General features: G+C 37.8%; 1 protein-coding gene across 1 annotated transcript in view; it reads left to right on the plus strand.

Moving 5' to 3' along the window:
• Positions 1–16,360, plus strand: part of SPAG6 (sperm associated antigen 6) — a 35,153-nt gene that overhangs the window by 15,746 nt on the left and 3,047 nt on the right. The window contains exons 5-10 of the mRNA XM_072330039.1: positions 4,032–4,237; positions 5,155–5,328; positions 7,258–7,410; positions 9,983–10,174; positions 11,339–11,455; positions 14,141–14,286. Of these exons, the coding sequence (XP_072186140.1) occupies positions 4,032–4,237; positions 5,155–5,328; positions 7,258–7,410; positions 9,983–10,174; positions 11,339–11,455; positions 14,141–14,286 (988 nt within the window). The remainder of the gene's footprint in view (positions 1–4,031; positions 4,238–5,154; positions 5,329–7,257; positions 7,411–9,982; positions 10,175–11,338; positions 11,456–14,140; positions 14,287–16,360) is intronic.

Below are 16,360 nucleotides of genomic sequence, written 5' to 3' on the forward strand. Positions count from 1 at the left end.
GCTTGAACTTTGTCAGTCATTATTGCTACTGTTTGTTGGTGTTTGCGAAGAAATGCAGTGTTTCAAATACCATCAAAATGCTATCAAGTCCATGAAAAAGATTTTATAAATTTTTACTTGTACCATTAATTTGAATGCAAAATTCTTGTTAGAAAGAACTGAATATAACAGCTTCCCACTTTGCCTGCACAAGAGCATGAAAGATGTAATTTGTTAATGCTTGTACCTGCTTCAGTATATGGTGAACTGATAGTAAAATGAAAATAAATGCTATTTATACCCAAACATATTGCTGAGAGAGGAGTTAAACTCATTTTCAATCACAGCGTGGTGCCCTTAGGATCATAGGGTAGTTCAGCTTGGAAGGGCCCTCAGGAAGGCTCTAGTCAAGATTCCTGCTTTGAGTAGGGTCAGGTACAACATTGCTCACATCTTCAGTGATTTGAGCCTAGTAGGAACTTTGTCTTATTCCAGGATCTAAGTTTGCCCTGTAATTAACAACCACCATCCCACTGATTTGAGCTTTTTCCACTGTTTGCAGTGAAATATTGACCACTGTGGTTGAAGCGGTCTGCGTAAATTAGTGATCTTGAAGTGCAGCCTTTTGGACTACTTGTAAGGATTAGAGTCTTCCTATGTGGTCATTACATAATCACGTTATTCAGAAAAACACAGTATTGGTGGTTGTTTTAGTCAAAACCTGTTGTGTCCTGTGGATACACCTGCCAACACAGCAGGGTCTGTTTGAGAACCATGCTCTGGATTGAAACATTCATTTGTTTCCAAGCAAAGAAGGTTTTGCTGCTGCTTTCTTGCTGGGAGCAAATGCCGTATTCCTATAGTGGTTTTCCTTCCCTGGGGACTACCATCACATTCACTTCCTCCTATTCATTTTTCTGCCTCTTTTTTTTTTTTTTTTTTTCTTTTTTGACCCATCCTCTTATTGCTAATTTGTTAATGTTTGTATGGATTTTTTGTTTCAGATCAATCCTATAAGACTTTCCATTGATTTCAGAGGATGTGTAGTCAGGAGATTATTGACTCCTCTTTGTTCACTTCCAACTCTTCCTGATCATGTAAACTCATGAGTAGGCCTCAACTTACTTTGAATTAATTTCTCAGTCCCTGGTGACTGCTGTTGTACTGAGACAAATCAGTACAACTCTAGTACATCCACTAGCTGAAATGGTGACATCTTAAACTCTGTTGGCTTTCTATATCAGTCTTCCTTGTAGCTTTGTGTCAGTCTGTCTTCCTGTCTGTGGTATCTCCTTTTGCTAAAATCCTCCCCATGTTTCTGGACAAAAGCAACTTATTTGCGGTGAGTGTTGAGTCCAAGCTCCATTGTCTCTTGTTATATGTAGAATCACTCTTACTACTTACTCTCATGCAAGGAGAAGTCCTTCTTTATCACCATGCAGCTGGATGAGTTCTTTGGTCTACCACAATTCCAACCTTGCTTTTTTCCTAAACTTCTGTTGATTTAAATAATATTCATAAACTAGTTCTCTTTTTCTGCTGTCTTTCTCCTGTTGGTTTGGTCTTTATCCACATCATGCATTCTTGGAAGAGTGTTAAGTCTTTCTATAATTTATTCTCTGATTCTATTTAATCTCTTTTAATTACTTTGTCTGAATATTTGGTTTTGAAAATTTCTTCCTGAAAACTGTGTTTTTTCCTTTAGCTCTTCCTCAGCATTCTTTATTTTTCTTTCCTGCATATCTATCTGTATTCTCTAATTGGGTAGCAAAGCTTTAAAAATCCCTATTGCACCATTTGAATTAAAGATTTTCCACTAAGTTGGGAGTTAATCATCTTTTTGAGAAACAGAACTGCAGTTATCACAGAATCATTTAGTGCTTAGTGTCATAGTTTTGGGCTGAGTTGGCAGGGGGAAGTGATGGGATAATATGGATTTTCTTTTGTCCTGCCTCAACTTCCCCAGTTTTCTGGGGAAATTTACTACTCAGTCTATTTACTACTCAGCTGTCTTTTGACACTTGGTATAGCCCTACATGTGGTAAGTTATTAGCCTTGAACTTTATAATCACCACTGGAAGAACAACCACTTAATTAACCATGACCAACAGTAACCATCAGTATTTAAATGATATCAAGCTTGTAACAGCAAGAGCTGATCTTAATTGAATCAGATTGAGTTTGCTCTTTTATGGTCACCTTTACATACCTGGGCACTGCTGTGACCTTAAGGTATTGCTCTTTCCCTCCTCATTTGATTTCAACTCATAAGGTATCAAAGAAACACCTTCTTCTAGAACTGTCCTGTACCTCTTGACATAGTTTCTGTGATATTAGCATCTCATCAGCAGACTGCAAGCAATTGAGATGGTTGATCTGAAGTTGCTTCTGAGATACCGCCTGTAACTGGGCACAGTCTGATGGATTAATCTGGACCTCTGGTCAGTAGTTCCTGAAAAAAAAATTGAAAAAATAAAACAGGTGTATTTTTTTTTTTTTTCATGCAAGCTGAGAGTAGCTTATACCTCTTGTACTATTTAGCTCGTTCTCCAGTCTGTTTTCATACATGCTGCAGGTACATTTTGTCTCAAATCTGTAAAATTGCAGCTGGACCTTCAGGCAGGGTTTTGTTCCAATCGTATGATGTGTTTATTTGCAGGGTGCACACTGTGTGCTTTCAGCCAAAAAGTTACTTGAAGGTTTAAGACTGTACTAATTTATTTAAAAAATCACTGCATTACTTACAATTTTTGAGGCGATGTTTATACTTTGCTTAAAATATTATATCACGTGAAATAACATATAGTGTAAATATTTGAATTATCACATGTGTGGGACCGTGTGACTATAATTCACTAATTGAAAACAAATCTGGTCAGGAATATTATTTGGATGCTAACAACCTAATGATGACATGACTTACAGATTTCATGAAAAACTGTATTAGTCTATGTATATTTAATGAAGTATGCTATATTTTTCTTAGTATGAAAATGTCTTTACGGATGGACTATAAATCAAAAGCTAAGTTAGAGTCTTGAAATACAACAGCTATATGTTGCCATGGTACTGCAAGTCAAGATAAATGTTAAAGATAATAATGGATATGCATAATAAGACATAGCAAACGTGAACTAAGACCTAATAGATTATTGAATTCATCGTGATTTTTACTGCTTTTCCACACTATTTGAAAACAGCACAGCTTTGTTATAGAAGACATTTTGCTTGTGGTATCCAGTAATTCTTATTTTAGGACTGTGCTTAATGCTGCATATATATAGAAAGAGCTAATGAATTTCCAATGGTGTAATTTTTGTCCCCGTACGCTAATCATGTGCTCAGATTCTTTTTTTCTTTTTTATTTAAGGTGCAGTTAGTTAAGGCTTTTGTTCTGATCTCAGACACGCAATATCGCAGTGATGATATTTCTCATTTATCTAATTGCGTGCAATAACATTTTGAAGCCACTGAGGGATAAATTCTGTATGTTCTCACGTCTGGTTGCAAAACCTCATTTTGATGGGTTCTGTTTTTTCAGTCTTTTATGTAAGATAAATCTTTTATGTGTGTTTTTTGTATTTCTGTTTTTGGCATTTGATCTATGCTAATATCTGCTTATCATTTAAAGAGGGTAAAATGCTCTCTAATTAGGTGGTTGGTAAAATTTTGGTACTTTGGCTTTCTGTGTTGTTGTTAGCCATGCATAAAATGCTTTCCTATTGATCAGTGTAGAATAGCCAGGGTTTAAACAGCTGACATCTGCTTACTTTAAAAAAAAAGAAAAAGAAAACAGAATAACAAACCATTTCAGCCTAATCTACCTCAAATGTGTGCATGTAAATGGGGGTCCATCTATTGACCTGCATTCTTTTCAGTTTTGGATTGGTCCACATGGTTTATGAAACCAGGAGGGCTGATTTGAAATGCAGATGTCGAGACAGTGAACTACACCCTCCCCTTTTTCCTTTGCTGTATCTGTCAGGGTGAAAAATGGCTTGCACAAGGGTCAGTCACCCATACTCACTTAATTACTTTCCTTGGACCTACAGAACTGTCACAAGCTGTGGTGGATGCAGGAGCCGTTCCTCTTTTAGTGCTCTGTATCCAGGAGCCAGAAATTGCTTTGAAAAGGATTGCTGCTTCAACTCTTAGCGATATTTCAAAGCATTCTCCAGAGTTAGCACAGACAGTAGTGGATGCAGGAGCTATCGCTTTCTTAGCTCAGATGATCCTGAACCCTGATGCTAAACTGAAGGTACATTTACAAATTATTTTTAATCTCCATTTTAGCAGTCGTTACTTGATGTTGAGTCATTGACACAGATGTGTGTATTTATTTAAAAAGCTCTTGTTTTGAATTTTAGCAAAATGTAACTACGCAGTGACAGAGTTCTGAACACGTTCACAGATTTAACTGCTGGATAAAAACTGCTGCCCAGTGAGGAGCAGCTAAATTAATCTTTCAATGATTAGCATTTTATTTATTTTAATTATAAAGTATCATATGAGGAATGCAAGCTGATGTATGAAACCCCGTCCTTTGATTTTCTCTAACAAATATTTTTAATAGACAAACTCTTCACAATTCAGTTACAAAAGAGGTTTTGTACGCGTAAGATTATACTATAAGGTAATATTGAATGTATTATTGTATTTTAGAGTGTGCTATCTGCTATGGATTGTTCTTGTTGAAGAATTCCTCACAAGTTTAATGGACCAAAATTCAAATTTTTTTCTGAATGTAATGTTCTCATTTAACAGTAACAAAAGACAATATAAAAACAGCACTTCAAACAAACAGATACTAGATTGAAATAATTGATCTGACACACCAAATGTAGACAAATAAAGACACTTTCTGTAGATGTCACTAAACTTTAAGTTATGGTTTTAAATGTTATTTTTATATATGTATATATATGTATATTTCTTCTTTATGACATAGTATGTTTGAATGGCATGAAACAAAGGAGAAACTTTTATTCAGGAACCAGCAAATGTTCTGAGCCATTATATTCGTGCATGAATTGATTCAGTGAATTGTAAAGTAGCTGTAATTGTTTTCTCTATCCTCTTTGTTTTCCTTGATGCAATAGATTTTTGTGTGCAGGAGGAGTGCACGTTGCAGGCTGTTTGTCTACTATTGATTTTATAACAATTTTTATTTACTAGTGTCAGGTGCTGTCAGCGCTAAGTCAAATAGCAAAACATTCAGTGGATCTTGCAGAGTTGGTGGTTGAAGCAGAAATTTTCCCAGTTGTGCTCACATGCCTGAAGGACTCGGATGAATATGTCAAGAAAAATGGTGCAACTTTAATTAGAGAGATAGCAAAGCATTCGCCTGAGGTAAAACCTTGAAAATGCAAATACAAGGTCATATCATTAGATTTTACACTTTAAATAAAATACAGGATTATTCTGTCATTTGCTTTTTGAAAGGGAGGGCAAATGGCTGTTTGGCATATTCATTGGGAAAATATGGAAATGCTTGCTGATATTATGAGATGTGTATTGAATATGAATTGGCTTAGGAAAATTGGGAATCGCATAAAATGCACCTGGCTATTTCATTCCATAAGATATCAGTGCAAAGAGGGAGTTTTAGGCTGACAGTACTGTCAGTGTCAGATATTAGAAATACCACAAGTAAAGCCTCACAGAAGTCGTGATAGCAGCTTATAAAGGGTACGAACGTGTTGCGGCAATAACAGACACTGAGAGTCTTTCTGAAAAAATCTTTCTGGGGTTGCATTTCATTTATTTTTCCTATAACAATGAAACTCAACTATTCCCTTATATATTATTAAACTGATGATAGTTTTTCCTAATAGCTCAAGTTTGTGATCTGATTCTCAGCATTTGCAGTCTTGCCAATAATAGATACAAAAAGGTCGTGAGGATCAGCAAAGCAAATGTAAAATGCATAATAAAAACAAATAATTGGAACTACATTAATCTGCCAAATCACAGAGTCATTTAAAAGACTCTAAATATGAGTATGGGATGAAATGCAAGCAATGTATTTGTGGAATGCACTAGCACTGTGCGCAGCCATTGTAACACAAGCTTAACAGCTGAGAATTGTTTAAACATGAGATTTTCAGCCTGCTTGTGTCTGTGCAGTAGTACTGTACATCTCTGCACATGCGTGAGCCCAGATGTAGAGCTTGGCCATCACTGGCTGCAGTTAGTCACCGTGTGAAAGCTTTTTCCTAAGGAATAACTTTAAATTTCGCATAGCTGTTACATGAATAAAGCAGTCTCCTTATAAAAGGCTCAAAGATAAGAGTGGAAGTCATGCTATTAGAAATCAGCTTGACTTGAAATCTACGTCCTCAACTTTTGTTTATGTAACTGCAACTCTTGAGCAGGTGCTACTTTTACTTTGGAATCTTTGTAAAGATGTGGTATACACCCAACAACATAGAAGGAAATAATAATAATATGGAATTGTTTTAATTTATATGTATTGTTGTTACTGTATTTTCTCTACTGCCGTCCCTTAAGTGATGGGAGAAGCAGTACCATTTGAAATGAAACACGCTGCATAGCTTAATGTACACAGCAAACATCACAGACTACAGACACAAATATCATTTATAAGCAAGGCTATATAACTCAGCATTCTGGAGAAAAGTCTGCTGCCCATCAAGTGTGCTCCTTGGACGTGTCCTTTGGAGTACCACAGTGTTGACAGAGTGACGTAGCCCAAGTTGGTTTTGGGCAACCATGACAGCTGTCTTTGGCTTCATGTCTCGGTGTGGGGGAGGAGGATCACAAAGGCTTTAATGCTGCTGAGGTTATCCATAGAGCACTGGTGAGAGGAGGTGTGGGCTTTTCCTTCTTTGCTTGCACAAGAACACATGCTGCTGGCTCGGAGAACAAATATGCAGCAGTATGAAAGTGTCTGACTCAGTAGTTGTGACTTCAAAGTCATTTGTGCATTTGGCTGTCATTTGCATGATACTTTGGTATAACTGTATAAGCTGCCTTGTATAATAATGCAGTTGTATAGCATGGAATGACATTTTCAACATCAGGAGTTCAGAATCCTGATTTCCTTACAGTAAAGTGAAGCAAAATCAGGGTAGCAAAACAGTTTAGTTCCTGAGGACTTCATGCTTCACTCGGTGCTTAGCAGTCAGTATGATACGTCAGTCTTATCCCAGTTTTATTTTCTAAGTCAGGAGCAATACATGTAAGGACTTCTATAATGTGATGCTTTATGCTTGTTGATACTTCACAGTATCTAATCTGTTCTGTTTATCTTTACAGCTTTCACAGTTTATAGTAAATGCAGGTGGAGTTGCTGCTGTGATTGATTGTATTGGCAGCTGCAAAGGGACTGTCAGACTGCCTGGCATCATGATGCTTGGTTATGTAGCAGCTCATTCAGAGAACCTGTCAATGGCAGTTATTGTCTCCAAGGTTAGCTATCACTTCGCCTTCTTCCTATAATTCTTCAGTGGTACTCTGAGAAAGAGACACAAATTAACATAGGCAGAGCATGTGTTTTGTGACAGAATTATATACTTGCTGTTGATTAATGCACTTTCTTGTAATATTGCTGCTTGCAGTGTCTGAGATTATATGGTAGCCTGATCGGAGTTGGTCCTTATGAAGCTGAACCTTTTATAAAATGACCTGGATTTATTTCTGAGCATCTATTTGTATTCCACTACACTATTTCTCTGTGTTGCAATTGAATGAATACAAGTCAGCGAATTTCTATGGTCTGTTTCCTCTTAAAAAGAATATTTGTGGCTACATCAAAACTCCTTATGAAACAAGAATGTTTAATGGCAGATTCTTTATTGCACTAACATAACTGCTACAATAGTCTTGCAACTGAAATCTTCAGACTTGCCAAGACTTCAGTTTCTGAAATGTAGCATAGTTTGATTCAGTTGTGTAAGTCATATTTCAGATGAGATAAGCTATGTTTTCAGTTTTAAATAAATTCTGCTGGGCACTGGGATAGAAGGACAATTTAGTAGGGATATTTGCAATATCTGCAATAGATGAAATTAGTGCCTGAGGTAATATTCTAATGTGAATGATGTTAACAACAGAAGGAGGTAATTTCACTGAGCACTGTTGGTCCATTTTCATGCTAGCAGGTTAAGGGAGGTGATACTCTCACTCTCATAAGACCCTACTGTCAGTTATGTGTTCAGCTGTGGAGCCCTCAGCATGAGGAAGACACAGACCTGTTAGAGCGGCTTCAGAGGAGGCCATGAGGATGCTGGAGCACCTCTCCTGTGGGGACAGGCTGAGGGAGCTGGAACTGCTCAGCCTGGAGAAGAGAAGGCTCTGGGTAGATCTCATTGTAGCCTTCCCTTATCTAAAGGGGTTCCACAGGAAAGCTGGAGAGGGAAATAAGGGGAAATGGTTTTAAATTAAAAGAGTAGATTTAGATTTGATATTTAGAAGAAATTATTTTCTCGGAGAGCGGTGAGTTGTTGGCACACTGTGGATGCCCCATCCCTGGGGATGTTCAAGGCTGGGTTGGATGGGGCTTTGAGCAAGTGTACCTGCCCATGACAGGAGACTGGAGCTAGGTGAAGTTGAATGTCCCTTCCAGTCCAAATCATTCTATAATTTAAAAATTACCATACGTATAGAGACAACGAAGCAACAAAAACTAAGGAATGGAAGCATTTTCTGGTTAAAAGATGAAAACTGGACAACATAACTTCAGTATGTGCACAGAGAGGGTGGGTGTGATCAAAAAGTTCTTTTCTGCATTTGAAGACTGAAGAAACAGTCTTTTGGCTTGCTCTTTGTGGAGGTCCACCTTCTGTGGGTGTGCCCATGTCTCACCCCTGTAAGGGGTGCCTAGAGCAGCTATGCTTTGAAGTGCTTAAGCAGGATGAATGCAGGGTTATGTTCAAGAGGAAGCACCTACGTGCTGCATTTTTTGAAAAGCAAGATTGTTACTGTAACTGAATGAGAGTGTAGTAAGAGGGTTTGTAGGGATCTGTGCAATCTCATCAAATGAAATATTTTAACAAATGATCCACAGAAGAAGCCTGAATAAACCTGAAACCCATTTAAAAATATACCTTCAGGGGAAACTGAGCTTTTCTGAGAGATGCATAATCTAAGGGTAAGGCCTAGTAAACTGGGACCATTTGAAAGATGTATACCTAAGATATTATAGCTCCGTATGGCTGTACTGTGTGCTAGAAAAGATGAATATAATAAAGTGACTTTGTGAGTCATACTGACCAAAAACTCCAGTGTGATCTTCTGCTGCAGTGCTGTTAGGAAAAAGACACGTGAGTCTTTTGCAGTACTAAGAAATAGAAGATGGAACACTGCTGGAACAAAAGTTGTGATTCTATCTGTATTGCAAGTGCATATTTTTCTGTTGTCTGTATTTGAGAAGAATCTTGAAAAAAGCAAAGTGGCTGCAGAAGGGCCATAGACAATTCAGAGGATGCAGGAAAAAGGGCTTCTAGTTAGAGATTTAGTAGCCTTGCCCCACTGTGAAGTGGTGATATCTGTTGAAGCATCCTGGACATAAAATACTGGCTAGTGAATGGCTCCATAATCCTGTGGAGAAAGGATACAGATTGTGACCCCCTGTCCACAAGAACTTCAGTCACTGCTGGAAGTAAGTGAGGTATTCTCCAGCTCTTGATGACTTCACATCAAGCACTGAAACCTTTTTTGGAAGATACCAGATGCATCAAACATGAACTGCTCAACTCAAGCAGATCTCAGTCTTAGTACAGCCTGAATTGTGCGGTGCATTCCTTTTATCCCTTAAAGCCTGTTAGCTTATACAGACACAATATTGATTCTGTTTCTCTCATTGTTTAACTAGGCTTGTAAAGATTTATTCAAAATTCTTGCTAGTCATGATGATGCAAAGATATGACAACAAATAGCAATCGTTCTCTTATAGCTTGTATTATAGGAAGAGTGTTAATAGAGAAACATTTTCTAACAGTCTATATCAGTTTAAAGGCTGTGCTTTTGGTTACTGCTACAGGGAATACCACCACTGTGTGCCTGTTTGTTAGAAGAACACGAAGATCATATTAAGGCAGCAGCTGTGTGGGCCTTGGGACAGATTGGAAGACATACTCCTGAGCACGCACGTGCTGTAGCAGAAACAAATGTGCTAGCCACACTGCTTTCTATGTATATGGACATACACAGTTCAGAAGATCTTCAGCTGAAAGCAAGTATATTCAAAGTATATGCAGTATGAGATATTCAAAGTAACCGACATATATAAGTGCTTAAAAACTATATGTGCTTTGTGTTTTTATTGATATTCAATAAGTTATGGATTTCCTGTGTCCAAAGGCTGTGTATCATTTATTAGGACTGATTGGTCCTAATGGATACATGTATGGTTCATGCCCAATCATGTGATACAGCCACAGCAATGTAATCTCTCATTTTCTTCCTACTTTAGATCAGTTGTGTATACTCATAAACACTGTTATTTCCTACCTTTTTTCTCAAGCATGGGCTCTTGTTTGAAGTGTTATAGAGCTCATAGTAGACTTGTTTACATTTTTATTATTGTAATAAAACTGAAACAAGTACGCAAAGCTCTGCTCTTGAAAACATGTGACTGTTCCTGTTTAGGGCCTTAATTCCATTGGAGCTAGTAAAGCTGGACTTTGATAAGGGGTAATTTTGGGTGATAGTAAATGAACTGACTGAATAGTATAATATGACAGGATATGTTCTTCCAAGTTGTACCGTGCCTCTTTACAGTCCACCACAGTACAACAAAGCTCAGATCTGTAAGATAAGATGACAACTTCTGTATTGCTTTTATCAGTGCTCACAAGAACAAGACCAAGTTAGCTGTGCCTAGAATCCTACCCAGTGAGGTCATTCCTGCTTCTTGTAGCCAGCATTGAGTCTGTCTCTCTGTCTCACTGTCTCTCTTCCTTTCTGCCTGGATGATAATTCACTTTCCTAGCCCACACCAGCAGGCTCTCCCAATAAGCCACCTGTAAAATACAATCTTTTAAACTGTATTTTGATTTAGATTTCTTATTATGTTAAAGTACTTCAATTTACTTAAAGGGTCTACTCTTGCTCCCATTGTAGCCAAAGTAAAATTGCCATTACTTTGACCGTAGATAACTTAATAAGAATATGATGCACCATAGGTTTTGAAGCTTAATAAATCTAAGTAAAAAATTGATTCTTCATTAAGTGACTTGATGGATATCATGTTTTTTATTTAAAAGATGCACTTTGAGAATTCTGATCAATTTGCTTTTTTTTTTTTTTTTTTGTTAGACTTCAGAGATATGTTTCATGAATTCTTGTTGTTTTCAATGATGTCTCATTGTAGAAATGTTATTTTGCATTTCAATAGACTAAAAGAGCCTTAAAGAACATCCTTCAGAAATGCACTTATCTCCCAGCACTTGAACCATTGCTGCACGATGCCCCTCCCAATATTCTGAAACACATAGTTGGGCAGTTTAGCAAGGTAAGAAAAGGCTCTGCTTGATGAGTAATCATTTTCCATTTATCAAGAAAGTTATTGTTCTAAATATGAAGCAACTATTAAAGTCTTAGTTGTTGTCTTGGGATCCTCAGGCTTCCCCTATAGAAGCAGTTTGGAGCATTGTGCTTTGTCGCCTGTTAAAGATGGATACTGTTTTATCTGGAACCTTCCATAATTCACCCTAAGACAATGGGGTAACAGTTAATTATAAATAAGGTGTTTTTTTATTTCTTTGCCTCTTGAGATGAAGCAAAATACTAACTCACATGCAAATATTTTCATCGAGTCGAAGTAGCACGTAAATCCCAGTTACATCTGTTTTAGACAAAGTGCAAGCTGTCTATCCAGGAGTGTCATAAGTTGGGTCTTTTACATTAGAGCACGAGGGCCTCACCATTCCTGTTCTCTTTAATTTAAAGTCTTGCTTAAGAAAGCTTAAAAAATCCCATATCTTTTCTTACTTCCATTAAAATTTGCAGTTTATTGTTTGTTGTTAATTATGTTATTGATTCAAGCACAATGTGTAAAGAGAAACACGGTTTAATCAAAATGCGATCAAAACACTTCCTTGCAATATCAAAATAGTACATTTGCAATGTAATGAAGTACAATCAAAATTCCAGTTTCTGTCACGATCACCAGCAATTGGAAGCCTTGTTTAACTGTAGGCCTTTCTTTTGTGCAGTGCTGCGCAACGTAATCTATTAGCAGGGGGTACCAGGTTCTCTTGGTGAGGTGTTGTTTTTGGAAATGGCCAAGCAAAACACTTCTCATTAGTAATCAGTTCCTCTTATCAAAGGCCTAGAAGTGCTACTGTTTGTTGTGTGTACTGGAGATTCAGTCAGAATCCAGTACCTTTGCTTCTGTGTGCTGACTGGAACTGTTAGAGAGCTGAGTGTGTAGTAATACTGTAATAGTGTATACATTTGAATGTTGTTTGCTGTTGAAGCAGTTTTGTACCCTTCATATCAGCTGATGTTTTGTTTAATTTTTTTATATTGTATTAAACAAACTGTACTTTTCTAGCATTTGTTCTTCTAAAGTATACATTTAAAATTAAGTCCTTTGCACTAAAAGCTTTTTTCTCTCTTATACCATAACTTAGGAATTTCCTATTTTTAAACCTGAGATGGGTTGGGTCTGTTGGCTTATTTAGAGCACAGTAAAAGCTTTATTTCCAAGCTGTGCTTCAGGGTGGGATGCTATGTGTTTTTGGTGCTGGACTGTGTCATTTTAATATTGCCCTTTCTGTGGTCTTTGCAATTCTGTGCTGTCTCATCTGGACTGGGAAGGGGGAGATACGAGGTCTCTGAGGTGTTGTCTATCTCTAGAGCCTCTTCCAAGAGACTTTTCTGCTGTCTTATTCAGCCTGGGAGCCACACTGTGGAGGCAGAAGGCAGAGGAAGGGCCAGATCCTGTCTCCTTGCTAGCTCTCCGTTGGCAGTTCTTGTAGGAGGCATGAAGCAGCCACTTGGTAGTTCCCAGTTGTTCCCAGCACTTGCATGGAACACAACAAGGAGAAGCATCTATGCAGTCTTGTGTTTTCCTTACCAGTCTGTTGATTTTTGCAGCTTAGAGGGACCAGAGGAGTGAAGGGTGTTTGCCTGTATGCCTGTCAGAAATCTCATCCTTATTTTCTTTCAGTGTTACAGGCAATTCCTTCCTCCTTCAAAGCTCATGTTTTACACTGACACGATCAAATCTGTGGCTTGATTTGTCCCATCAGTGTGAAGGCTTACAAAAAGATTTTGCCCACATACCATGTAGTTCTCAGAGTTGGCTTTAAACCTATCTGTATTTGCTGACATTTACATCTTGGATTATCCTTTTATTTTTATTTTTTAAATTTTTTTAAATAAAAACGATTTTTATTGCTGCAGCCCTGTGGGCCTGTAGGCTACACGCTGTTGCCCTCTGTTGCCTGGCCCAACCCCCACCTCCTTCTCTTTCGTCCTCTGGACAGAGCTGCATATTGGCATTACTCAGGGAGTGCAGAATGTATTGTCTGATCGGTTCTGCTTCTCATCTCTTTTGGCTGCAGAAACTTCACATTTTTGCTTTGTGTGTGTATGCGTGTGTGGAAAAAGGCTTCCATGGCTACACAGTGTGTTGCAGGATTTTAATATCCAGGAATTTAATAGTAGCATGTAATGCTTCAAGGCTGTATTGTTCACTTGCAACAATTCTCAGTATTGTTTTCACGCAATAATCTATACTAGATCATTATAACGATATAAAATTCTGCTCTACAATTAAACTGTGGGAATTGACATAAAAGATCTGAATAACTTGGTTTAAGTGGAACAGATGCTGTTGTTATTCCATGTTAGTATTCTGTTTTTATTATCTGTTTAATCTCCACAATCATCTTGTCTCTGTAGGGATAATTTGAGAAATATTATTTATGTAACAATAAATGTTCAATTTGCTATTTTTATCTATGTTATGTATTAAAGTACATGTTAAATTATGCTTTAACAATAAAGGGCTGCTTTATGATACTTGCTGTATAACCGTGTTAAAATACAGAAGTCGTTACAGATGTTGTATCTCAATGTGTTCCATTTTATCTGTCCTCTGAATTAAAACAGGTTAGCAATATTTGAGGCTAGTAGCACAGAGGCTGCTTTAAAAGAGTACATATTTTGAATCTACTTTTCTGTGTAGGTGTTGCCACACGACACTAAGGCACGTTGTCTCTTTGTAACAACTGGTGGGCTTAAAAAGATTCAAGAAATAAAAGCAGAACCTGGGTCGCTTCTTCAGGAGTACATCAACACTATTAACAGTTGCTTTCCAGAGGAAGTAGTAAGGTAGGGAAAAATGAAAATAAATAAAATCAAATAAAAAAGCACGTCTATAACATGAAATGTTCTCATTAGAAACAGCACAAAATGAGGATTTAAAATGTTAATTGAACTCCCACAGGACTTTAGATTTCAATAGAACAGTGTAACATTTGGTTAAATGCCCCAGTGGTATGCACAAATGTCAGAGATCTACTTCTAAACACTTTCTATTTTCTGATTGGTTTTGGAATTAGTTTTCTTTGTCTATAAACAAAGCCCAAATAGGCTGTTGCAGGAAATGGGAAAGAAGAGTTAGTCCTGCTCTACCCAGCCAAACTCTGAGGCTTCAGCACAACCGCTCAGAGCTACAAATACCTTTGGCAAGTTGAGTTTATCTTAGTAACTTATTTTTGGTTTCTCAGATGTTGGTGAATCTTTGGTTACACCCTTGACTTCCCTAAGAGCCTGGCTGAATGCTACTATATTCAGAGGCTCCTTTGAAACTCTGTCTGATGTACAGGGGGTCCAGAGGCTCTCCTACAGTTGCTCTGCCCACAGCTGCCCTTCCTCCCCCAGCCTCATCATGAGGCTTAAGTGAAATATAAAAGGACCATACACCAGCTGTCTGCACCAAGTTGAACTTTGCCCTGAATGAATACAGAAACACTATTAAATAGCTTACAGTCAAAATGTCACTATCCTAAATTGTAATAAGGAGGTAAGTGCCCTCCTAGATTCTAGATATCCATTTACCAGTCCTTCACTCCATCAACACATCAAAAGGGTGTTGTACTCATGCACTCCCTCTACAGGCTCTGAAAGTCGGCATCATCAGTTTTAATTATAGCAAAGGAGATCTTTAGCTAATGGTAGCTACAGTCATGCAAAACGGAGCCCTGTAGGTCTCCATGAGGAAAGGCCAGTGGCTGTCAAGTGGGTAAAAGCAAAATCATAAAGGAACTTTATTCTGCAGCTACTAGCACTTCAAGGGGAAAGAGGATGTTTATACATCTTTGGATATAATCAGTGCTTCCTTGTCCAACTATTTTATTTTTGTGTAAATGAAACAGAATTACTTGTGTAGACTGGGACATAAGAAATGAAAGGGCCTTTCCAATATCTCTTGCTTGACTCTTATTGCTAATGGCTGGTGGTGTTTCTGCTGCCCAAGCCACAGCTGCTACAATAGGCATCAGCTCCAGGGCTGTTTTGGAGACCTATTACTTCAGGCTGTTTGCAGCCCACATGTGATAACAGCACATTGAAAAGTTACCTTTACAACTGGAGAACTAATGTGAGTTGTTTTAAAATTTCAGAAAGTTTCATCCACGAAGTCAGCAAGTTAAATGGATCTTTGTTCAATGTGAATTTGTTGGAGTTTTTTGTTTGAGTACATTTTAGGCATATAGTGCATGGAAACATTTCTTTGTCCTTATAGTTAAAGCTTCCAGGGTGCAGAGGTGGCAACTTACCATGCCTGCTAAACAAGAAATGTACTGTGATTTATGTTTGTAGAGTAACACAGTAATAATTTTCACATACTCTTAACCTGGAAAACAAGAACTAAATGCAGCTTTGATGATGCTTGCATATTGGAGGCAAGTAGTTGTCCCATTGTGGAAAACTGAGTGACAGCAGAACAGTAATGGCACCACAGAGTTCTACTTTAATGGGAGCTTACTGGGTAATCTCTGTCCTTGAAGCAGAAAGTCATTGTGGTTTTTTGTTGTTGTTATTTCATAATGCCTTTTGAAGTGATGTAGACTTCACATTAGCTTTGGTGTGTGTGGTTATGTTTTGCAAACAGCAGTAGACTATTGTTCTCTGTTAGCCTATGGTTCGGTGTAAACTCACGCCGTTTTATTAAAGGCCATCATTTCAACAGAAGTTAATGTCTACACTTCCAAGAAAAGGCAATGCCTCTAAAAACTAGCCACTTACCTGTATGCCCTAAAAGAAGCCAAGCGTTTTCTGAAATCCTGACTTCCAAGTATAAAGGATACTGTAAGTTGAAAAGCAAGCTCTTACAGCACTGTCAGAGAATAACTGTAACATTCCTTGGCCACTATTTAATGCCGGGATTTTTTCCTGATCGATA

The sequence above is a fragment of the Excalfactoria chinensis genome, chromosome 2, assembly GCF_039878825.1.
Source record: "Excalfactoria chinensis isolate bCotChi1 chromosome 2, bCotChi1.hap2, whole genome shotgun sequence".
Lineage (NCBI taxonomy): Eukaryota > Metazoa > Chordata > Aves > Galliformes > Phasianidae > Excalfactoria > Excalfactoria chinensis.